Source organism: Cyphomyrmex costatus, unplaced genomic scaffold, assembly GCF_001594065.2.
Source record: "Cyphomyrmex costatus isolate MS0001 unplaced genomic scaffold, Ccosl1.0 scaffold502, whole genome shotgun sequence".
In the NCBI taxonomy this organism is placed as follows: Eukaryota; Metazoa; Arthropoda; class Insecta; order Hymenoptera; family Formicidae; genus Cyphomyrmex; species Cyphomyrmex costatus.
Genome location: NW_017279285.1, coordinates 153,208 through 180,700, shown reverse-complemented (window position 1 = coordinate 180,700; position 27,493 = coordinate 153,208). Strand labels below are relative to the sequence as shown.

The 27,493-nt window shown below is 36.3% G+C and overlaps 1 protein-coding gene across 1 annotated transcript; it reads left to right on the top strand.

Annotated features, from left to right (window-relative positions):
* The first annotated feature begins 560 nt into the window (after positions 1-560).
* On the top strand, positions 561-9,152 carry LOC108778544 (collagen alpha-1(I) chain-like). Its single transcript, XM_018545756.1, is given in 6 exon segments — positions 561-614; positions 616-710; positions 1,804-1,865; positions 1,968-2,134; positions 6,519-7,344; positions 7,525-9,152. Coding segments are annotated over 6 exon segments (2,832 nt in total).
* The last annotated feature ends 18,341 nt before the right edge of the window (positions 9,153-27,493 follow it).

Here is a 27,493-nt window from a genome sequence, read left to right as displayed (position 1 = left end):
GCCGCTATTTTGGGCCCAACCTGTCGATATTTACTTTAGGCAATCACCCGGGGTCGAAGAGGTCCAGGTGCCTCTCCTCTTCATCCGACTCTTACTTTTAAAGGTGCTTCCTTTATTTATGGACCTTCCATATATAGGAGGTTATATAAAATCCATATTATGTTCAATATTTATATAATATTATAAATTAAAATATATGTAGAAAAAATATTTATAGTTGTTCACAAAAATAATAGATTTATAATTATTTATTAATATGAAATACCGTATACCTTATAGATTTATATAATATTATTCTCTTAAAATAATTTTTATTAACGTAAAATGATCTGAACAAACTATATTATAGTTGCAACATACGTTATATGTATTTCTTCAGATTTGACGAATAAGAAATCGTTACGGAAGCAATATCCTCGTTTCTCTTAAGATTTTTAGAAATACAGACGCCCCGCACGAAAAGATCCATCCCATCGCTATTCGCGGTTTCGCGAGCTTCCCCACCTTGCATCCCGAAGAACAGAGGAAAAAAGGGGGCTCGATCTGGAGGAGGTCGAAGGATGAGCGCCGGGGCTCATCCCTGGTGGGGGCGTATCAGCACTCGGGGTGCTATCCAAGGATATATATGCCGATGAAGTTACTTCCACCATCAGTCACTGTCTTGACTTACCTCAGCACTGCGGTGTGTTTTGTACATACGGATCGGTTGGGTGAGTCCTCGACATCACTTCATCCCCCTAATGACACCCACGATCGCGCTTTTGCCCGTCGTTCGACTCGGCGAGTTCTCGCGTCTATCGCATAAATCGGACCCTTTCTTTCGTTCCGACCAGTGTTCGTCCCGAGAATTGAGTTCGTTATTACATTTTTCCTCTCTAATGCATCTGTGCGCCCATATCCCAACGTGGCACCGATAACACGCACGAATGACCCGACGAAGGTCCCAAACTTCCGTGCGCAATGCTCGGGGATAGAATGAGGAACGAACGCAGTGCATTAAAGCAACATGGTCAGTGATTTCCATTCGAGCGTTTCTTGGAGTTCTATTTTCTCGTAAATATGTTTAATATATTTGTGTACACAAGGGAGTGATGTAAGTTATAACAGCAGAGTAGGCGCATATGCTTATCCAAGTATCAATGTACAAAATTTGTAACGCGAGAAACATAGAAAAAATAAAAAAACCTTTTTTTAATATTATAATGATATCAAAAACTAAATTTCTATACGTGTATTTAAGATTTCAATAAAATTTGAATAAATTTATACAAAGAAAAAAATATATATATATATTAATTAATTTCAGACCTTTAAAACTATATTATTTATCGCTTAGTTCAATTTTCATGTCAAAATTAATCAACGTGATGTGAGTAATATAAATGTATTAAAATTTTATTATTAAAAAAAGTTTTATTTGAAAGCATTTTTAGCAGAGATCATCCACGTTTTAACGAGAAGAATAGCTTACATTTTTAACAATATGCAGCAAAATACAAATCAAATCAAATTTTATTTAAAAAATATTTGATGATTCGAAACATTTTTGGCAAAAATGTTATGCATGTTTTAGCAAACAAATTGCATTTTTAACCACAAATGGCATAACGTATCTCATAATCAGATAAAATTTATGTATATTGTACATATATGATATATATAAAAACGGAATACAATTTTTTTAATTATTGAAAATTGCTGGAAAATTAAAATTCTAATATCCATCTTCTCAAATATTTCTACATAAACTAACTACATGTGTAAACGTATGAAACAGATCAATCGATTGCACTATTTTTTCAGACTCGCCCACTCCTTGAGGGTGCTTGCGCCAGCAAATATGCGGCTACGCTTGCTCTGGATCGGTAAGATAAAAGTGATATTGATTCAAAATATTGGGTTCATATATTATCGCGTGGCTTTACTTCGTGTAATTATCTAATGTAGTAACCGGGTTGTTACATTAGCACATCATCAAATAAGCACATGGGAAGAACTAACAAACAGCGAGAAACGTCGCGTCGCGGCAATACTCGTCAGTTTTTCTCTGGAGAAAACAGAAAGATTAGCAGAGATTGCAGTGTCGTGGACAGAGAAAAGAAAGTTCGCAATTTGTGACGTGTCCCAACGTCAAGTATAACCTTCGTCTCAATAATCGAAGGAGATGAAAAGTTTCCAAGCAATTGTTAAGCAATCCTATACACTAACTTTACCTTCCGTTCATTGAATTATCGTACCGTATAAGTTCTCATAAGCGCCATTATGCGCCACGCAATCGGTATAGCATTCTTCGACAATGTCCGTGTGATGACTGCAAATCACATCAGAAAGATATAAAAAGAGAGGAAAACTTCATCAGCGATCATCAGTCGCGAACGTGATCAAATGAAAAATTTTCTAATAAATGTATTTTATAGGTAACTTTTTACAACAATAACAATTTATACATACAGCAATAACACGAAGAGGAGTTTGCTTTTGATATTTTGCATGGTTTAAAAATAATATATTTTTGAAGTAGGTATTCTTATATCTAAAAATAATAATCTTATAGTATTTTTAACTTTTATTAAATTTTCTGTCTTTAAGTGTAACTTCGAACTATAAAAACAAATTATGAGCACAAATCGTAATTATCATAATCATAATTTGTGTATCAAACGTAACAAATACATTAAAACATGTATTAACTATTACGTATGAGGTGTTATATAGAAATTTTATTTCTTGAAATGATTTATTTGTTTTATCAAGTAATATCTAAAAGAATTAAATGTCGTAATAAGTACGCCTTCTACGATTTGGTTACGATATTACGGTTCAAATGAGTTTTAATTTTCGATGGAACCTTCACGCAAGGTCTACAATATTTTTTCGTAACATCCTCTAATTAAAACGAATTAGAGATAAGCCAGCGCGCTGTGGGCTGGTATTGTTCCAACGCACTTTTACGTATTACGGGGTCACCATTTACGCTTACGATCATCCGCACTTAAAATAAAGGTCAAGTGTATGCAGCGTACCGTGTTAGCGCAACTTCTATCGCTTTGCTTCTTACGAATCTTGAAAACAGGCACCGTTCGAGATCGTAAATCTATGAAAAAGGCGAGCGCTTGGAAAGCCAATGAAAAGAATAATTCGAAAATAAATCAAACTTTTCTAATTTTAAAGTCGAACTATGAAGTATGAATTATCGCAGTTTCCTCATATTTCAATTAACTACATGTATAGTAAAGACTAATGATGGTAATTAAAAGAAATTTTTTAACGTGCTGCTATAATGTAATTACGTTACAGTGATACAATGTAAATGTGATACTTTTTTGACCGGAGAGATATTAGATACGAAAAATTCATAATAGTCCGAGGAAATAGCTTAAAACGGGTTAAGCCTTTTCCGTTACGGCTTCCCTTCGGGCAAGTTACGTCAATACTCTGACGATCGTGCAACACTAGTGTAACCACGTAACGGTCGAAGATCCTCTTAAACGATGCATCGAGTATCGTGCTCGGATTATCTTCGTAGATCACGCGAGGTTCGGCCATCTTGATCTCCGCCCCATTGTTTCGAGGTAACCAAAACCGAGGCTATCAACCGACAACAGGAAGGTGTACGAATAATGGTATGCGATATTGTTACTTGAAATAGCCTTTTGGCCGAATTATGCGTAATGTGGAAATAAATAACGTGTGGAAGATGAAAGGAAAAGGTAAAATTGTTAAAATGGAAAGTAATTCCCACACACGTCGCTTACGATGATTATATATGTATAACTATTCAAACAGTTTTTTGTGCTTTTAGTCACGTTTAGTATAATGTAGCTCATTAAAATCGGAAATCAGTATTAAAAAAGCATCGCCATTAAATGTCATTTATATTTCTATGCAAATTGATTTTAAAATAAAATTTTATTAGCAATTTAATATAAGATTTATGAATTACTGTCTTAGGTAATCCTGATATTGGATAATTTGAAGCTCTCTTTTATTGCAATTACTTCTGTTGATGCAAATTAATTCAAATTTATAAATTTTATATATAAATAAAAAATACAAAGCTAATTTAAAATTAAATTTCGGTTGATAATTATTAGGAAATAAAATTCATATTTAGTGTGACAAAGAGTAATTTCCTAGATTATACATGACAACGATCTTATTTGAGGTCAATCGTATTTGCTAAGTTACACCTATTAGTCTATGTCGAAGTAAAGTCACCATTAGAGTTTAATTTGTCAACGTCAATGTGTCTGATGCATCATCGACATTCGAATTGTTTGATAACCCCATGAGAGCTATGGGGGTCACGGCTTCTATTTTAGGTGTCTTCTTTCCTAAAAATATTTATAGCAAAATGTTATACATACTTTTAATATTTTTAAAATGGTTAATTACAATTTTGATATTATAAAAATTATTTTTTTAATTTAAGAAGCTCATAGATTTTAACAGTTTAAAGCTTAGCTGTTCTATTGTAGACATCGCGTTATGCAGTGTTATGCAAAAGTTTATACTGCGGTTTTTACTTTTCATCCGTCGCAAATAAAAAAATTTTTGCTTGCAACGCAAAATTGAAAAATAAGGCCGGAAAAGTATACAAATTGTAGAAATTTTCCTTTTTTTTTTTATCATTGATACATGATAGAAACTTGACAATACAATAGCACATAAATCCATCAATAACCGTCCCCTTGAAAAGTTTCTGAATTTGCTCTTGTTTTCAATAACGATATACTTTTGATGCCGTTGTATTGAGAAATTAAACTATATTTTTCTCAACAAAGAGCACTTTATAATTTGCAAATAAGATGATATGGAAATTTATGGAAAGCAGTGCTCAAAGATTTCCTTTCTGATCGGACACGTTTCTCACATGTGTAATCGAAATAAATAAGTATTTCGAGAACATCACTTCATAAAGTTTAAGAGAGATCACCATTTGAATCTTCTTGCATGCTCAAGAACCAGAGTATCTGTATCTGCTTAACAAGTAGCTTGCGTGATCCGCGAACCGGTGTCATTGCGAAAACGTGCACGGTCTTCACAATTCTCGTGCAACACACCACACGTACTCCTGCAGCTTGTTCATAATGTTCGCTTCTCCTCCTCTGTCTTTTGCATGTGCGATCTTTTCTTCTGCGTTTATCCCTCTTCATTTTTTTTTTTATGCTATTTACGTACAGACAAGCGTGCGAAGAACCCGTATCTTCTCTGTGCCTACGCTCTAAGCGCGCTCGACAATGCTGCTTAATTAATTGGACGGGAAGTTATGTCAGAGATTTTTCAAGACACATTTCTCTTTTGTGAGATTCGCACGCAACCTCTCGTCATCGCGACGAATCGCGGTTGTTACTGGAGGCGGCGTCGGCAGCATGCAGCCGTTAGCACTTGAGATAATTAATGTCATAATCACAATTCTTTCTTTGATGGATATGTAACGAGCGTCTAACAACTGCGTCAGATAAAGAAAGTGCAATTTGTCAAAGTACTCGAAAAAATAACATTGTCTTATTTGATTTTGTTTCAGTCTTGCTGGCTGTCACTCGTACAGTTCTGGTAAGTAATTTTTAATCATTGATTATGTCATTAAAAAAATATTCACATAATATATCTCTTGACATAATTCGCAATTTTTTACGATTTATTTGAAACTTGTATAAATGTTGTCTTTTTTTTACTTTCTTTAATCTCCACCACAAAAGCGATATATTAAAATCGATATAAATCAATGCGATGTAATCATTTTAATTTGTTGCGATCAACACATCTCTTTACTTCTTCTTTCCCACCTTATGAAACAGTATTTTCAGTTGCACAACTTTATAAGCACTCTCATATTAATCAGTCGTGACTGTAACTGTTGTAACTTCACAACGGTTATAATGATCGAGGATACGAGAAGATGATCCTTTGGACTTTTTATGAGCACGATTCTATAAAGCTGATATAATTAACCGTTCAAGTGTATCATAATTTCAACTAATGCTAAAGCAGTACTAAATATAATAAATGAACTTAAATCGAATTATATATGAGAAAATATGTATTAATTATATTATTAATATTAATTAAAGTATTAACTAATAGTATTTTTAATAGTAGTTAAAGTATTAACTAATAAACTACCTTAGTATTATACTATCACGAGTTAAATTGACTAACAATTAAACAATTTTGATGCTCATAGCATCTTGGATCTTAATAATGTTGAATGACATTAAAATCTATAAATAATATAATATATCAAAAATCTGTAAATAATTAATTTATACTGCGAAAAATATTACCTCGGTCGAAAGTCGAACTCGGATTTCTAGCATTTCGTGCGTTCTTAATATGAATTTATAGAAAATATTATTAAAAGTTAGTTTTCTAAGAAAAAATTATTTGTGTGTGTGTTATATTAAATTTATTCTATATGTTTTCCCTTGTTTCTTTACAAAGAGGAACTACGTCTTTTATTGATTCAATATTATAAGTTTGTCGACATTCTCTATTCGTCATAATTAACGTTACAGGCTGACGACGAGGGATACAATTACCCTAGGCCGACAAACCAACTTATACCAGGTATATCAGAAGGAGGAACCGGCAAACCAGGAGGATTTCCACCTGCTCCTGGAGGATATCCTTCTGGTGGTCCAAGTGCACCTGGAATTCCTGGAGAACAAGGAGCGCCTGGTGGTCAACCTGGAAGACCAGATGGTTATCCATCAGGACCACCAGGATTTCCGGGACGTCCAGGTGGTGCTCAACCAGGGCGACAACCTAGTTTTCCATCAGGTCCAGGACCTTCAGAGGGATATCCTAGTGGACGACCATCGATTCCATTTCCGAGCGGTGAACCAACAGGAAGACCAGGAACGGGTCCCGGTTTACCGAGTGGGCCAGGTGGACGACCAGAGGGATTTCCAACAGGGCCAAGTGGTGGATATCCTAGTGGCAGACCTGGCGGGCAACCGCCAGGTGGATTTCCCGGTGGGCAAAGACCAACCGGATACCCGAGTGGTGGGCCCGGTCAGGAAAAACCAGAAGGTCCTGGGTATCCCAGTGGTCGGCCGGGTGGACAAAGACCAGGTGGAGGATATCCTAGCGGTCAAGTTCCTGGAGGTTATCCCGGTGAAGCACAGAAGCCTAGTGGCCCAGAAAGTGGATATCCTAGTGGAGGGCCAGGAGTTGGCTATCCTGGAGGTACTCAAAGACCTAGTGGTGGTCCAGGCCCTCAGAGACCAGGCGGATATCCAGGATCAGAAGGGACAAATGGTCTTCAAGGTCCTGGTCCACAAGGCGGACCATCTACCAACGGTTATCCTAGTGGCAGACCAGGAGCGCAAAGACCAGGAGGTTATCCAAGCGGCCCAGGCCCACAAGAACCAGAAGGATATCCAAGTAAACCAGGAACACAAAGACCAGGAGGTTATCCAAGCGGCCCAGGTCCACAAGGACCAGGACGATTCCCAGGTGGGCCAGGCCCGCAAGGACCAGAAGGATTTCCAGGTGGACCAGGAACACAAAGACCAGGAGGTTATCCAAGCGGTCCAGGTCCGCAAGGACCAGGACGATTTCCAGGTGGGCCAGGCCCGCAAGGACCAGAAGGATTTCCAGGTGGACCAGGCCCACAAAGATCAGAAGAAATTCCAAGTGGACCAGGCCCACAAGGACCAGGAGGATTTCCAAGAGGACCAGGCTCGCAAGGACCAGGCCCACAAGGACCAGGAGGATTTCCAAGAGGACCAGGCTCGCAAGGACCAGGCCCACAAGGACCAGGAGAATTTTCGGGAACTGGCCATCCAGTAGGTCCTGGTGGACCTGGAGAATATACCCATGAAGATGAGGGAACATACGACGAAGGTGATTATTCAGCTATTCCGGGCGAACCTGGTCGCGATTATCCTATATACAGTGAAATTCCGGAGACCAGTTTCCGTTGCGATGCCCAACAATTCCCTGGTTACTATGCCGACGTGGAAGCCCAGTGCCAAGTTTTTCACATATGTGCCAACAATAAGACCTATGATTTCCTTTGTCCAAACGGAACAATTTTCCATCAACAATTTTTCGTTTGTGTATGGTGGAATCAATTTGACTGTAACTCCGCGCCAAGTCTTTACTATTTAAATGAAAATATTTATGACTATACTATAATGGGAGCACAAGGTCAAGGACCTGCAGGACCTTCCGGACCTAGTACTTATCCAGGAGGTCCAGGTGCTCCTAGTGGCCCAGGTGGTCCAGGCGCTCCTAGTTATCCAGGTGGTCCAGGCGTTCCTCCTAGTGGTCCAAGTTATCCAGGAGGTCCAGGCGCTCCTAGTGGTCCAAGTTATCCAGGAGGTCCAGGCGCTCCTCCTAGTGGACCAAGTTATCCAGGAGGTCCAGGCGCTCCTCCTAGTGGTCCAAGTTATCCAGGAGGTCCAGGCGCTCCTAGTGGTCCAAGTTATCCAGGAGGTCCCAGCGCTCCTCCTAGTGGTCCAAGTTATCCAGAAGGTCCACAACGTCCTGGCGGTCCAGGTTATCCAAGAGAGGGACCTCAAGGTCCATCAGGGCCAAACGGTTACCCAAGAGGACCTCAAGGTCCATCAGGACCTCAAGGTCCATCAGGACCTCAAGGTCCATCGGGACCTCAAGGTCCATCGGGACCTCTAGGTCCGTCAAGACCTGGTGGTCCAGATTATCCAGGAAGAGCACCATCCGGTCCGGGACCGCAAGGTCCATCGGGTCGACCAGGGCCTGGATATTTAGGTCCGCCGTCCGGACCACCAGGACCTCAAGGACCTCAAGGACCTCAGGGACCAGGTGGACCAGGATATCCTGGAAGACCTCAAGGACCTTCTGGACCTACTGGACCATCGACGAGACCCCAAGAACCTAGTGGTCCGGGCTATCCAGGACCAGGTGGACCTCCAGGATATCCAGGACAACGTCAAGGACCCATTGGTCCACAAGGTCCAAGCGAATTTCCGGGTGCACCGGGACGTCCGCAAGGACCTACTGGCCCAAATGGATATCCCAGAGGTAAACCAAGTGGCCCAGCGTTCCCAAGTGGGCCTTCTGGGCCAGGAGGTATCCCTGGAAGACCCGAAACGGGTTCACCGTTTACACCGCAAGGCCCTGCGAAGCCTGATCGTGAGTACTTGCCGCCGAAGATTGAATAAACATGAAGCTAAACTTTCGGCATCTAACGACGACTTTTATCGTTAATGTCGAACAACGTGTAAATACGAGTCTCTATACTTGCGTATATGTAATAACTAAGTGATATCGATTATTCGTATTGCATTCACACTTTTACATATAGGAAATTTGATTATTCTTGCTTAATTGTTTACTCATTCTTTCTAGGATTTCCACGCAGATAATTGATGCTATTTATATCATTGTATGTGTTCCAATTAGCTGTAATGGCAAAATATATTTTTTTATACAAAAAGATAAAAATTTTTATATTAATAATTACATACAAAATAAATAATATTTAAAATATTTCAATTATACATCCATATATTATAAAATACATGCATTTTTAAATATTTTATTAGTAAAATATAAAAATTAATTTACCAAAAAAATTTTTTAAGTTCTAGCATTAAAAATTTCTGTTTTTTTAGTTTTTTTTTTGTTATATAAAAGTGTACAAAAAGTAGCATCAAAAATTGATGACATAACTTTATCGAATTTAAAATGTTTGATTGCAATATAATTAAGTTTTTTAGATCTATTTGCCATCTACATATTATTATATATTAAAGTAATTAATAAATTATAAGTTAATTTATAAGAAATAAACGTTTTCGATGTTAAATCGCATCAAAGAAGAGTATTTAACGGAAATCTTATAATGAAATCATGAGTGAATAATATTAAGACCTGTGTTCTGGGTGTATTCATCATCGTCGAATCACATATTACTAATTAATTAAATTAAAAGTATTAAATACCTTTCATTGTTATTGTTATTAAATAAACATTAAATTCTAATCCAATTTCATATTTCTACACAGCAAAAATAATTATTGGCACTATACTACTAATAACATTGTTATTATCGATGTTAATTGCCAATATGATAATTAATAAAATAAAGCTTTTGAGGCTTTCACGAATATTTTTTTCAAAGATACCAGAAAGTTTGCGGGTTATCGCCATGTTTTAATCTATTGCTAATGTTTTGTAAACCTCGATCGTTGTTCACTTCCTTAGGGCTAAAAGCGCACTGCGATGCGCACTGATACAGTATTAGTGCGCTCTTCGCCCTGATGAAGTAAACAGCAAGATTCACGAAACATTGGCATTAGCAATTACTAAAATGATTATTATTACTGCAAGCTGATTTTATCGATTAAATTGTATCGATACCAACCGAAGACGTTGATGGACTACATGCGGCTTGTAAGTAAGTATATTAAAACGCGACATATTTATTTATTCAGCTTTAATAAAAATATGAACCATATCACTTACGATCTATTCAAAATGAATCGGAAACGTCATGCGGATGTCATCGGTATTTAGATGTTTGTATGAGTAGAAATAAGAATTTATTAATTAAATGTAATCAAAACTACGTAAAAATGTAATGAGGTATAGGGTTTTATATTTTAAGACAACCTTGCCTTCTATGAAGTGTCATATAATAACACTTTTAACACAGAGAGTTAATTATTATATTTATATCAAACACAATATGATTGTAAAGACACAATTTTTAACGATTGCGACATATTTTCTTAGTATAATTCAAACTACAAATTTAGATTTGTAGAATTGTAATAGCGAATATTTTATAAGTAAATTATAATACGTAAAACTGCGTAAAATATACTTTTTACAACAATGTCTTCAAGAATTTTATGATTTCAAGAGTCATATCTTTAAAGTGGAAGAAGTGCAATTATCCTTCCGATAAAATAGTACCTAATTAATTATCACGTGATCTAAAAATAACGAAGCAGTGAGAGTTCAATTTCTTCCCGAAAAAAGTGTATCATTGTTATACATAATTAAGCAACGCATGACATAATTAAATATATATATATACATATATATACACATGTACCTATATTTTTATAACAATGGTTTGAGACTCCTACGTGGGATGCCATTATGTATATTTTATGCGCGAAATAAAGGAAACACCTTTGCAAGAATTATGTTGTCTCTATTCACTATAGGTCCCGCGAGTTACTGAAACCCGCGCGAGACGGTAACACACACGCGCGTTACTACATATTGCCTTTCCCTTTCCCCTCATTACTATAATTAGTCATTTCAAATTGTTCGCGCCAGGGGTTACATAAATTCGTATGTACGCGGGCTACGTGCGATCATCGTTTCGCGATTTATAGTTGCGTGTATTTCGCAACGCGCCGTCTCTTGTCTTCTGGCGAGAGACGTGAGGTGAATCAAGTTGAGTCGAGTCAAGTCGCGGCGAGTCATTCGACGGGCAAATGATTTTGCGGATTCCCATGGCAGTGACGTTACATTAGATAAACGAGTTGCGAGAGGCCCGCTGCGGTTCGTTCACGCGTCTTAAATTGTCTGACATAGCTAACTGGGTTGTACGAAATACCTCATCCTGCTATTCACATCGCTCTCGTCGGATTGTTCTAACGACGCGACGCGCCATCGTTCCATCAAGAGAGAGAAAAACGAGAAAAGAAATGACGCTTAATCATAGGGCGCGGGGTATCAGGTGCGATAGAAATAGACGCGCGTAAACCGCGGGATGGATATGCGTCGGGGATTGGAATATACCCGCTCAGTAACACAGGCAATTCCAGCCGGTTAGTAGTATCGCGCGAATAATCAGACGGTCGCTGTTGTAGTTTGTAATGAAAGGAGTTATACGCAAAGCCAATTAAACTTTGGTCTGGAAAACGGCTAGCTTCGGGCAAGATAACAAAGGTCAATGGCTAATTAACAACGTATGCAAATTAGGAACGTAATTCGTGTGCGTTGCTGCATATCGCAAACGCATTGCATATAGTAATCGTTTTGTGTAAATGACTTGATAACGAAAACTAGGTACACGAAAAATCTCTCGCGTCGCATTACAAATGCATTACAGATTTTTATCTCAATTAAACGACAAATATTACACAATTGTTTTACCGCGACTCTGAAAAATGCTTTAAAATAACTTTGAATGAACATTTATATAATAAAAATTTATTTAAGATACTGTTCAATTTTAATTAAGAATAAAAATGTAATTCTTAATATTTATTACTGCCAAGAATTTTATAAATTATTAACAGTAAATCTTACATCTATTCTGTTTTCGTAAAATATTCGCTACTTTTCCATAAAATATCAGGATTATATTTTGATAACGAAACGTGACAGCGTAAGCCGAAGATGAATCTCTTTCTTTCTGGGGCATTAAGAAATAATCAAAGGGCTGTAAAATAAAAGCGCAATGCAAATTGAAAATGTATATCGTAATACATTATGAGTCACTTTCCATGAATATGTAATGAATGAATCCACGACGAAACGCGAATTCCGTTTCGTCAGTGCTCCGCACGAAGGTCCCGTGTAATACACGTATTCGCGAAAACGGTCTCGCTTGCACTTATTTGGTGCAACAGCAAGGCGATGGTCGTGTGAAAAATGTAGAAATTAATGGGAAGGCGCCTCGCGCAGCTTGGAAATTACCGGCCCGTTACGCAAGCTAACCTTGAATGGCACGCGGACCATCTTGCTCGAAAAGTAGACCATCAGAGTGGTGATAGTGACGGATCACCTGTTAACAGATCTGACTTGCAGCCTGACCTTTTGCAGCTGGTATACTGATTCCGCCGTCGACACGCAACGTCGACTATTTGTGTGTTGCGGGAAAGTAGAAATAGACGTACACACACTTCTGTCTCTTACCTTTATTTCTCTCCCGGCCAGCATTACCGTATGTGTAGTTAATTGGCGTGCGTAATTGAGCTTTACCTAAGCATAATGGGGATAACTAACGAATCAGTCAAGCGAAGAAAATCCTATTCAAAGATGATTATATCACGTAGAGAACAGTGAAATTTTACACGCGATTTACGTGACGTTTTTACAACACGTAGTACAATCTGTTACTTCGTAAAAACATTCTGTAATATAAAATAAGTTAATTAACTGAAACTGAACAATGTAAATGAAATTTTCACAGAGAAAAGTAGAATCTCGTAGAAAATTATTTAAAGTGGAATTCTCCTCTTTGCTTAGAGATAAACGCATATAAATTATAAAACGCGGAAGCCAAAATTCTTATTTCTTTATTATGAAGATTTATAACGTAGATTGCCGCAAATATTTTCGAATTTAAGATAAAAAAATGTATGCTGCGTGCGAAATGTCGTTAGTGACAATTTCAGCTTTCGAGAATCGATATATCTACTGCGTAACGGCCATGTGCACACTCGAAACGTAATCTTTTCTTTGCGATTTGTTAGCTCTCAAGATGCGCGCATGTACTTAGAAGTATCGTTCGATGGGCACGCCGACGGAGATGCGATGATGACGAAATTTGTCAGCTCTTCAACTACCGACTGCCATTATTGCATCTCCCCGTGATACGATACGGACGATGAAACCCGCTGTCACGGAAAATAGGACGAAAAACGGCGGGCAGCAGATGGTGTAGCCAATATCGCAAGGCGATTTATGCAATTTCTGTAGATTGTAAATTGCAAATGACCGCGCGTGTTGCGGGATCCTCGGTTAAGGCAACACGTTTGCCTTTGTAAATTTTACGAATCGCAGACCAAACAACGTTCGCCTTATGACGCTGCTACAAGAATCGATACTCACTCACACACACACACTCTCTCTCTCTCTCTCTCTCTCTCTCTCTCTCTCTCTCTCTCTCTTTCTTTCTGTATCTCTTCGAGCTTTACGATTTACGCGATAAATCAAAATGAGCGCTGCAAAATATACCAGTGTTACAAAATATCACTGTTTAGTCATCGTATGTAACGATAGCTTTATAAATTCTTTACAAAATTTTGAGGATTATAAAAACAGTTTTTGTTATACTTAGTTTTTATAGAAAAAGTAATTGTTTGCGATTAACAAAATTTGTTACCTACACTGTTAAATTTACAGTGTAAAATTTAATCTAATAAATCGCCTGCGCTGGATCTTATTCAATATACGAGGAGCAGACTTTCAAAATGCATTTTGTCCAAAATTTCATTTTTTTAAGTTAAAGATGGCATAGTGTTGAGAGATTCATATTTTAAGCTAACCATCAATTTATGTGCTGAAAATAATCTCGATATTCAAAGTGCACTGTGTCCTTTAATTAAAGACAAATGTATTTTCCTTACACGTGCACTACTTAATGTGCCCTACACCTTAACGCTTTTGCGTATGGTAAATAAACAATACCTCAATCCGTTAAGTTCTCTAATCCCACTCTTCTGCGCAAAAACGTTGCTGTATAGGGCACATTACGACGAGCACTTGTAATGAAAAATTCTATGTGTATCATAACTCATATACTCAGTTGTTTATTGTGAGGCACGGGCGCGGAAGCACGAGCGAAGCGAGTCGCACAATAAACAACTTACCATACATGTTACACAATGTACTATTGTTTAACATTTTCAATAACACTGTTTAGCAATTTTGTTGAACATTTCACATCTTATTGATTAGCGAATTGTTATTTTTCGTAAAGCGCGCAATTTTCTTGTCACTTTTTCTTTCTCGTTTTCTGAAAGTTATAAATTTTGGACAAAATGCATTTTGAAATTCTGCTTTTCACATATAATTTTTATATTAAAACAATGTACAAATTTGACATTATATTAGTGTCAAATTTGTCTATTGATTTAGTATAAAATAATAATATATATATTGAATCAAATTAGGTTGAATTTGACATTATCGATTTAACATTTAACAGTGTGTGTTAATAGCTGTAGCATTAATCTCAGTTCTAAGATAAGTACCGAAACTGACATATGCGATCACAATGGAGCAATCTTGCAGGTATCTTTAGTCAGAATGCATTTACAATGACGGGTGGCAACATTATGATGAAGTACGATCGGAAAGGCAAACGGGTTTCAATCGGTGCGTGTAACTCCAAACGTCGCGCAGTGCGAGACACGACGCGCAACCGGTTCGTCGGGTCAGTAACTGTCATTGTCAGGGTCGATCCCAGCATACTGTTCGTAATAGACGCATTGTCGAGGCATGTAATTTGACTTCCGCAAATAACACGATGAGCCATGCAGCGTGTGACGTGGTGTTTTATCACGATTGAATGGCCGGTAGAGTTGATTCGCATGAAGAATTGGTTAATTCATGAAGAGAAGTCGGAAGACGATTCCATTTGTCGGATGAATAATAACAGATTGAGGAAATTTATATTTCGGCGTGGGTCAGTCACTCGCCGTGAGCGGTCCGAATCAGTTTGATTTATATTTTAATGGTGTTTCCAAATAGGTCGCGACCTCGAAGTGAGAAGTTTAATACAGAAGTAAGAAACTAATAGCGTCTATATGAGCAGATTAAAATATAAGCAATAGTGTTAATTAATTAATTAGACCAAAGAAAAAATACACTAGAAAAGAATCTAGTTAATTGGAATTTTGGTTGAAAATAAACAAATCGGAATTTTGTAGTTAAATCTATTATTATTCTAGTTCTGATATGATCTGAATTTTCAAGCTCGTTCATTTTTAACCAGAAATTTTTCTTAATATAAATCGCAGTATGTATCTGTTTGTCTATGACATAGAAGATTCGTGTTATTTATTCTAATCACTTACAAGAGATTTTAAACATACATTTCTCTATAAAATTTGTTGTAAAGTACATTTTTTAAAACGCGTTTCTACTCATTGAAACATCCGAAAAAAATAACTTTCGCCTTCTGTTGGAAAGCGTTCCATTCCGATGACCCAACTTGAACTATCAGATTTCGCGATGAATCTGGCTAAAACTTGACTTAAGCTTGCTTGTTCATGTAAATTACTTATTACCGTGATCGAACTATGACCCTGTATATCATCCGACCGAGACTCTTCCTCGACTATAGCATTGTTGTTCCAACGCGGCTTTGCTGATTGCGGAGCATTCGGCAATGTAATCTTTGCCGGTTTCCAATAACGAGCTGTGCTCGCAATAATAAATGCACCGGGCATCTGCGCGCTTGCCACCTATACTAAACCAGGAACCTAAAAGGAGAGACCATCCATGCGATTAGTCGGTGATATTACGACAGAGCGCTTTCTCCATTACATTAGATGAGAGCGATGACAGAAGAAAGCGCAAGCAGAACCCCTGGCGGATGTGCATACATAGAAACAACCATCACATGATCCGATCTTTGCGAAACTGGGACGAGCCGTTCGATCGATGTATCAGCTTTGCGAGCGTGACTAACGTCTTACGTGAATCTCTCGAGCCGCAGAAGTCATCGTTCATGCTGGCGGCGAGAGAGGGAAGAAAAAACACCGACAGGTACTTAACATACGGACACCGAGAAAATTTGCAGGAGTCGATGACTCCCGCGAGATAGTCGCGAAACTGAAAGGATATTGTTTGGCCGTTAACGTCTAACATCGTATGCGGGAATGTGCATATGATGTTGCAAGAATCGATATCGGCGGCGCAGACGGCGACAACGTCCGCGTAACTTCAGAACTTAACAAAGGAAGAACGAAAGCACACGCTTGTGTGCGGTGCTCGCTTTCCGTTCTCTGTGAAACGCCCGTGCAGTCCTTCTTATCAAGACAGGCTATTATTGATCTTGGTTCTATGCAACCCGGAAAACGGGACATTTCAACGTAGATTACAGATTCAGCGATTTTAAATGCGCCAGTATTCCAATCTTCAAGTAGAACCGACACAGGGAGACGGATATAGAAACTATCCTTTTAATCGTATTCCTAATAATCTTTTAATATTCTCCCTTTTTTTTTTTACATCTACTGATTCTTTTATTAAAAGACTATTCGCGATTGGACCACTGTTCGAAGTTTGCAATCTTAAGACGGATATTTAAAGGTTAATGATAGATGCTTCCTCAGTCGTGACGAAATGCGCAAGACTAATCGATGCAAACGCTCGTTCTCACTCTTAATAATAGTAATTTATTAGACACGTCGACGAATGCGTAGTCGATTTTTTCTCAGCAAATACTCGATAGAATGTTTAATTATACAGTTAAGTAACGTCGAAATCAAAGCCTCTTAGCAAATTTACATCTCGAAATCATTGACGTTTTGGATTCTGGTTAGGTTCAATAAAAGTTTAATTTTACAGACTTAAAATTAAAATATATTTATTCTTTCAGTTTTACCTTTTCGTCAATAACTTTAAAAATCTAATTAATTTTTATATTATTCCTTATCAAAATATAACCTAATTCTTATATTTTGCTAAAAAAAATATTTTCATCGAATTAAAAAAAAAATTATATATTATACTTTTTAAATAAATTTTTCATCTTTGGTAAACAAATCTTCAAAGAAAAACTAACGACCTATTTCCTCCCAAATAAAGAATCTCGAGAAATGCGGTAAATTTCATCCAACTTGGAAAGAATAAATGTTTGAAAAATAAAACCATTACTTTCTATACCAGAGAGCCACTTGTTATTAACTTTAAGACTACATTCTCATTAAAAATAATTTTAAAGGAGCCGCGATGCGTCAAGAACTATGCAAGAAATTAAAAAAAAGAGCCTTAGAACTTTCTTAATGTACATACCCTACATGTAAATGCTGGCGACATCGATCATCAATGATACTCGAACATGGAAGATATCTCATCGGCACGTATGAGGAGTGCGGGCTAATGGTCTTTTAATGACTATCGTACCGTGCTTGCACAATTGCTTATTATCTGATCTATTACACAGGCCATTCATACGCGATCAAACGCGAAAAATTCAGTGGTGCGCGAACAAATCGTTCCGCTGATAGTTAAATGCGACCATCGATCCGCAGTACGTTTTCATCAAATTTACACTCAGCGTGCACTCATCACGAGACAGTGAACGAACAGATTGCGTCATATCGTGCAATGAGCTTTCGGTATTTGAAGCATTAGAGCCGCGAATTAACGATTATCACCAGATTGTTTGGAGTAACGCAATCAGAGCGAATCAGTAATGACGTATGCTCAGTATTCGATTAAAAGTTACGCTTTCCAATAGAGAATAAAGATTAAAATGAGATAGCGTGAAATCAGATTTGCTTCATTATTATAGAGGTTGTGGAATACGTAAAAAATATTTAAAATATATATTATTTAAATATTAAAAAATATCTCATTAAACATTACGTGATTTGTTAATAATAAATAAATGAAGGTACGAATAAGATTTTCTCATTAAAATGTATTTCGTTGTTTTTTCATTTTTTAAATCTACCGATGTGCTTACAAATTACGATATAATTACAACCGATAAAAGATTCTGCTAGAGTATTAATTGAGGGCGATAATCGTCGCTGATTACTTGAATATTATAAAGTAGTTTCATTATAAATATCTACACGCACATATGTCGACATGCACGATAAATCACTATTATTAAAGGTAAGAGGGAGGTTTGTATCGATTAGTCCTGCGGGTTTTGTTGCGGCTAGAAAAACCACCTTTATTAATATCTTTGAATATTTGTGTTATGATTGAAGAGATTTTTAAAAACCGACGCACATCCAGAATCATCGTTCTGAATAAAAGAGGTGCCATTTAATTTATGGACTTATGTGTTCGGCTTCTAAAAAATTTATTAATTTTTAATATTTATTTAAATTTATTAAATTTAATAAATTTGGAATTTTCTCTGAAAGGACAATATAAATTTCTCATACAAGCAAATATGGTAAATTTTTAAAACTTAATAATTGATCTATATAGATATTTTTACAATTTTTTTAATAATTTCATATTTTATGACTCCAAATTTTAAAATTATATAAATGATATTTAAAATGATATAAAACATAATTTTAGATTAATAATATTATAGCTCAAAGATAATAAAATTAGTAACAACAATAATTTAAGATGTTGAATATACTTATGTCCCTTCTACAAATCTTACCAATTATAAACTAAATTTTCACGAATAATTGGATATCGATTACTATAGACGCCCTACATTGTAAGCATTTGTAAATAAAATAAAGATGGAATAAAAAGAAAAATTGCTAACACAAAGCAATATCTCGATCGATTTCTTCAGGAGCAAAAACTTTTCATTTCCGATAGACGTAAAATATTGCGCAAGTCTCCTGATTCTTCTGATTGTATAATCGCGTATCGTACCGCTAATCATTAGGAAACAAAAGAATCGTAAAAGATGTAAAAGACCTCGATACTGGCGACGTATAAATAAATTCTTGTATCGCACGAATCGTTCTTAATAGCAAACTTGTCTTACGAATGAATATATACAACGGCACGAAGATTCAACAGTGATCAATCGTATAACGGCATGCTCACGAATACAGTAATAATACACCGATGCAATATCGTTTCTCTCCATACAGTGCAAACATATATGATTTCACTTTTCCCCGAGTTACGACAACGAGAATTATCGATTACCATGGCGCTGCAAATATGACATTCGGAATCCATAATACAGAAATGTGATTTAATGAGAGAAATGCCAAGCCGTGATTGCACACTACGATGATATAACTTTACATCATACGTTAGCTGATCATTTCTCATTACTAACTATAATCATACGCGACTTTATGTATCACGGTACGGTCAGTTACGGTCATTTCTTAATATATACGGATGACAAGAATGCATCTCTAGAAGAAGTTCATGTCGCTTCTTCTAGATATAGTAATAAATAATCGCTAAGCTTGATTAATAGACGCATCGCACCGCCCCCACAAACGTATCCCGGAACAAATGATACAGTAGCAACGTAAATCGTGAACGTCGCGTCGTGTATAACGTCACCATAAAGTTAATCGATGATCTTAAATCATGCGATTGCGTGCGCGTTCTATATGGTGCTCGTTGAATGTGGTATTACAGTTATCATTCCGTAAATCTGATTCTTAGATATACCCTAAAGAGCAAGAGCTAGAAAGTGCATTGTCTCTCTACATTTCCTAAGGAATATTTATAATCTGCAGTTCTAATCAAAATAAAATTTTAAATAATTTAAAATAAATTTTAGGTATATATATATCTATATATAATAAAAAATACATATCTTATCATATATTATAAATTAAGTACCCCAATATCTTGAATTTCTGTTGAAGTCTAAAATGGGAAAAGAATAAAACGTTAGCACATCCTTATTCTTGCATTTTTGTCAAATGACGTATTTTTACCGAACGAAAATGAATTTATCGTACAATCAAGTGTTACAAATACATCAATACGAAACTGTTATCCACATCTTCGAGCTACCACGCGAGGATAAATAATTATACGCTAATCAGAGAATCTTCGATTGAGCACTCTCGCCGTCATTCTCCGACACGCTTTATGACGGCTCGCGCCTAGACGTGACACGCATGATTGCTCTCGCCTGGACGCTGCCATCAACAAGACGAATATTATTATCGGATAATCTGATCACGGACTCATCGTCTTCTCTCGCGCGAGCGGTTGACATACTTTCCATTAAAGTGGTACGCGCCCAGTGTGCGGTCGCGGAACCCAGGCACTTTACCTCGCCTCGGTGGCAAAACGGAGGATCCAGCAGAGGTGTATCTGCACGGGAGACGAGACCGTAGCTAACGAGCGCGATCTACGATGGAATGCAGAGGAATTGGGGAGAAAGTCGCGCGCGCGGTGCTTCACCAGCCGTAATAAGCCTCTAGTGGAGGTGTGCGCGCGATGCGGCTCGTTTGTCGAGTCGGATGCAACCTCGTGGATGAATGTAGCCTCGAGATGCCACCTCCTCTCCTAACGTCTTCAGCAGACATCAGGATGATCGATGGGGGCAACGCCAGGATCGCCGCGCGCCGTTGTTCGCATAAATTATAACGCGACCAGGATAATGTCGGAGGATGCGCATGGAAGGATCCTCTTTTTTAATCACGTTCGAGAGAAAGGGATGTCAGACGATGTTTATTCTGCCGTGCGCGCGTCGGAAGCCTCTAATTTCATTACTGAAATGGAGCCAGCTGCGACTTAATTTATTTCCCGATGCATATACAGATAGCGAGATGTTTAATCTGATTATTCAGGTGAGAAAAACGTTCGATGCGCATTTATACCTTTTTGTGAAACTTTAAACGTTTAACTTCTATTGAATTGAAAACGCCGTTGATATAATTATTTGCAGTCAATCATTAATTGTATAAAGGAAACGTCGCGCCCGTAAGAATTCCTGCATTTCCAATTATTGTGTACTTTTACAATCATAAATAAAATTTCACTCGTTACATTTTGATGTTATTATTACTCTAGCTTTCTCTATTTAGCTGATATTGAGCAAACCAAGCGGTCGGAACGCTTCTCATGTGTTAGAAGACGTGAATGCCCAGCCTTGGGTTAACGTGGGCCGAGAAATAAGATAGGCGTATTCGGCACTAAACGCGGCATGAATCTCCGTATGTGAAATACACCTAGTTCAGATTCACGGGGTGTAATCAAGAAGGAAGGCTGGGAATGCGCTAACGCGCGGACTGGGCTTTTATTTCGCCTCTCGATACGCAAAGTGAACGAATCGTCTGGTATCCGCATTCGACGAAAGTAATCGAGAAACGGCGATCCTACGATCTCGGGTTAATTGCTGCCTTGTGCCGTTACCTCATCCACGCCTGACCTCTAGCATCATTCCCCGCTTTTTTTTTTTCTACGATAAGATTGCTCGAGATTCGGTAACACACCGTGTCATCAGTGCTAAAAAGAAGCAGCGATCCGAATCGGTATGCAACAAGTACTGGCACGGTGAAAGCGTTTTTGGTCGGTAATTCATTCGCCGAAGAAATGGCACGTGGTCCATTGCAAAGTATATCATTTAAACGCATGATTGAGCTGTCGGATTAACGTTATTAATATTCCATTTCTTGGTTCAATTACGTAAATACACAGAATTGAATTTATCTCTGTAATTTGGTAATCCTATTATAAAGTATATTACCGTACGTCATTTAGTAATGGCAATAGATAATATACTTCCTCGGTTATATATTTTTCTGAGAAAAAAGTAAATATGCAATGACATTCTCGATATAAATGTTAATGTGATTAACATTACTTGTCATGGCAATTTTTAACTAGTTGAAAAATGAATACGTAGTATCGTAAAATACCAGTTAAAATGAATAATTTCTTCGCTAGGAATGTAAATCACAATCTTTCTATCTAAAAATTATTTTATCCTTAACTATAATAGCCGATTAGCAAGCCCTAACCTTTTGGTTCACTTAACACACGATAACTGCGATGAGCACGAGAATGTTAAATGAAAAATTTGTCAAGTTTTAGTATCTTTAAGACAATAGTAGACATTAGGTCTGTTTGCGTTGCTTAAAATCTCCAAAAAAATTTTTAACTTAAGATGGGATAGATATGTATTTGGGCGTTGAAGAAAAGGAAAACAAACATGCTGAATGTAACAAGTACAAATAACACGAACAAACCATTGTTTGCGATATAATGATCCAATTTAAGAGATCTCTGAAAAACAAATTATCTATAACAAATAAAAAAAAATGAAACAGTTCAAATATTTTGCGATTATTAAAAACATGTTTAAAAAGAAACATAATGTTTAAAAAAAACATTAGTCTTTGTCAACCCCCCGTTTCTTAGTATTTTAACTGCAGAAGTAAACGTTAGAGAACGTTAGTGTCCTTATTTTATTCAAATTTTTTACAGTTGTTTCTCTTAATTAAAATATGAAGAAATCTGTTCTTAATTTTAGCTTAAATTAAGTCTTCAAAATTTTTTATTTTACACAAAATAAAATATCTAGTTTTATTTAAGGCTGTTTAAAGTTTTTTTTTACTATAGACTGTGTTTTTAAAACTATTATTGACTATTATTTTGGTGTTCTATATGTATGTACATATATCAAACTTTAAAAATATTGGGTGTAGATTTATTAAAAAATAAATGTTGCTTTAAAATAAATAAAATTGGGTTTTTGTATAAAATGAAAAAATATTTTTAATTGGAAAACTTAATTTGAGCTAAAACAAATTTCTTTATACTATTATATAATAAAAAAGAACTGTAAAAAATTTGAAAAATCTATGTCTGACACTCCTTTTGCTTAGTTTAATTGGTTTACTTGGTTAAGTTTATTTGTTAGTATCTTTCCCTTATTCTCCATGAAACGGTAAATCATCGTAATTGTCGACGTTTCTCACATGTTTAGTCATGTAAATATGTGCGTTTATATGAGTACATTGGTAGAGCATTTAATGCAGGTGCGCGTGCGATCAAGTCAACGGACCGTATTTAAACAATAATCCACACGCTACTTGACGTTACAAGGGGGCGATAAGCGCTCGTAAAACTAAAAAGCCTTAATTGAGCTCTGGCAATTGGCCAACACGCCGTAATCTAACCACGTACTCTGCAGAGTATATCGTGGCCGATTGCATCAACCGCGACCTTTTACCGCCTCACCAGTAGAGCGCGAAGATAATTGTACAGACGGGAGATCCACGTTCGGAATCGGACCGGCCTCGATCTTAGATGTCCCGTTCGAGCAATACAATGAGAATCATTTAAAACTCGTCCGAATGTCGAAAAAAATCTACCGAGATTTATTTAAATAATTTATTTGAGTATATTTGCCAGAGCACAAAGATAGAGACTTAAAGAATGGCAAACTTGAGGAATGGATGAAATTTTTTATATCATCCTTGATCGATATTCAAAACGCACAATTTATATTTTTATAAACAATGTAGGATTTTTTTAAATATTTTCTCTTTTGATTTCTGATTTTGATATCAATTAAAAACGCACGACAGTGCTAAATAAAAACATAAAAAAATTTTATTAAAGAATTTAGTACTTGAGAAAAAAGTGCTAAATGATAATATTATGTTTCTACAAATTAATAGTAACTTTTAGGAAAAAAGAATGAAACAATACTTAAGTTTAACAAAAGTATATTGCTTATTTGTCACTCAGCAAAATGCTTACACAAGTTTTACTGTTTACACTGTTCGGAAAAGGACTAGGTCAGCGTATAATGTAGGCACGAGTCAACATCATTCCAAGGGAAATAGATAATCTTGGCCTTCTCTATCCAGATGGATTTCCAAATCTGTCGCGCGACAAACTCAGATTATATATCGATCCAGTTTTGTTCATTTTATATGGAGTTTTTCCCCGCAGTGTCACCGAGAATCAGCTTATGATTTACTGTCGTCCGACATTGAGATTCGCGATGTTGGCACGATTACCGCCCAGTATGTTAAATTACTATACTGATAGTAACTATTATTACTTAATACTTGGATCTTTCGCGATAGTATCTAAACGCACGTCCCTTGCAGCATTATTTTAAATGCATTTCTAACTGTCTGCCCCTAACTAAGATTTTTAAAGATAAATCTTGACAAGCAGTAGTTAAGTAAATAAATCTCTCGGTAATGTAACATATATTATAATGCATTATCTCCCAAAAAAATGGAAAAAAAAGAAAAGATTTTTATGAAAAAACAAAATAAAGCACTATAACTGTGAAAATAAGGTAATTTCTACTGTATTCAAAGCTGTACAGCTTTACATTGTGTTAAACACTTATGTGAGTGAATATGATGTTCGTTTAAGTATAATTATCAGATAGATTCATTTACATTTGCGGAAAAAGCAAGATGAAGGAGTAACGATCTTCTTCCTGCCTCTTGTAACTCTTCATTCGGATACCGATCTCCGGACATTAATTTGAATATGTTGCGTCGAGGCGGCGAATCGATCTCGGTCTTGCTGAAGGCGGATGTCCATTCGCATTGTAGCGAAGGCAAAAGTTGCGCCACAGAGTGGCTGAATCCGAAAGACTCCATGCCTGAAAAGTTGGCCAACTTAGATATAGTTCCTTCATATTGATTTACGCTTGCAATTGTTAAACAAATTATTTTTCTAAATTATATATATCGAACTGATACAAAAAGTAATTAATCAGAGACCTGAAATTGTTAAATAATTGTTGTTATAACAAAAATTAATTTAAAAACTAAAATTGTAGATATTTTTGAAAAGAAAATACATGCTGTTTTGGTACACCATTTGTAAATTACTAAAAAAAAAACATCGTAGCTTCGCTGTAAAAATAAACTAGAAAAAAAAAAATAACGTTTACGTTATTCACATACAAAGAAAATATTTACAGAATTATTTTTTCCAGTTATACCTAAATCCCCATCATATTTTTTTCCTAAAAATGTTGCGCTTCTGGCAAACGGGACGATCGAGCGATCAAATATAACGCGAAAAAGTGTCGTCCTTGTAGAATAGTTTTGTAATATTCCATGTAAATAGAAGATCCGGCATTCTGCTTATGACGCTTACGATCTGACTACGGTAAGCGCGTACGTCCTTAGAAATATTAATCAACCATTTGTGCAATGGCCTCCGACCCGAGTGCGATCCTCGCTTCTCTCGCGTTTCTTCATTAGGTCAATTGAAATTGTATGCGTATTCTCTCGGGCGTTTTATGATGCGAAATCTCGTCGTTATTCTTTTACGACGTCGTTAAGCCCGTCAATTATAAAATGCGCATTAATTTATTTTTAAATTGAAGCATTCGTACTGCAGGATTTCAGAAAAATGTACACGAACGTGTGTGCTCGTGTATGGAGGTTGAAGTAGGTACATGCACGACGAGAAAGACGCAAAGAGGAAGACCCTTCTGTTCTCTAGGTACCTATTTGTGCAACCGTTGACGACCGTAGCCATTTACCCATGCTCGTTCTTCCGAGGACCTGCCTCAAAAACATTATAATGACGCTCATTACTCTGCGTAAGTTATTAACATGTTGCCGCTGACATTTGTAGCGATCTACATATATCAAGCGTAAATGACTTCTTTAAAAATGAATAGTTCGCGTTCTACTTTCGACAATAACAATGATGAAACGTTTCCTTTTCAGCGAATGTAAATTTTCCTGACGATCGATTATTCATTAAAAATATCGAAGTTCTTGAAAATAGAAGATACTGTATTAATTATACTTGATTAATTTAGGTCAATTGACCTAATTTAATAATATAATATTTTTCGTGTAAATAATTTATGTGTAACGTAAAAAAGATTTAATCATATATTATTGTGTAATTTCAAAATTAAATTTTATAATATATATCTATTTCTTTTCAAAGTATCAAACAAATAAGATACAAATGTAACGTGTTAAGTTATTTAATATTTAATAATTTAAAAAATATATTGTTTATTATATAAAATGTAAAAAGATGCAATATGTCTTTCTTTAATCAATGTTGGTAATAAAAAAAATTAATAAACAATAAGAAGACAAGAGCGATATAAGAGTCAAAAAAAGATTTTTCTTCAAATATGAAACGTATAATTAGTAAAAAAAATTAAATATGCGCCTGAATAGTATTCTAGCATGAAAGGTATTATTAAAAAATTAAAGCATCCATAAAAGTATTATGAGGAACGTACGTGACAGGTAGAACGTAGCTAAACAAAACCCTGTATATATTTATTCACATACTGTACAAAGATATATTACATAAAGTTGATACACAACTACACGCTAAGTCGCGTACTTAAATAATGACCTAGAAACCCCATTTGGACATTTCGGGATCGTAACGGAAGCGCATCGCCGACCTCGAAATTGTCCAAATGAAAGAGAACGTTACCAACACCGTAATTTCAAGATATAAGTAACTTACTGTTAGCCGTAGGTACGTAGGAATCGCAACACAGCGAAGACAAATAAATAATTTCACGTGATCCGCCGGAAAGCTGGGCGGGTCCTTTCTAGAGAGTCTTTTTATAATACTGAATAGTTTTCGGCTGGAACGAGAATTCATACGTTTCCACCGAATATTAATTCAATGCTGCCGGCAAAAATTGATATCGCTCAAAAATTATTTCAAAAGAGGACAACAGTGACTTCGTTGGGGGAAGATACGTGAGGAAAGGGTTGAAATTGTGTCACGTAGAGTCCGACCAGTACGGATAACCATAAGTGTACATGGTGCAATTCACCACGTGCCATCACATTCCGCCAATTTCGTATGTAATTTAACGAAAAACGAGTTGCAATTTAACGATGTACCTGGCAACACGAGATGAGCGCGAACGTGTCAAAATGTTTACCCCCTTTTTACGTTGGCATGCAAGACAATCACTGTTTTACACAAGTACATATACTAGGAATAAAAAATTAATGTAATAAAGAAGATCCCTCATATTCTATATATCAGTAATTAAAATTCTTCTCATTTCAAACACGTAGTCATATATCTATCCACATTTAGGAGATTTTAATCAAAATATTTAAAACGTTTTATCAAATTATTTTTCAATAATAAAATTAATTTCTCTAAACATAGATACTACTAC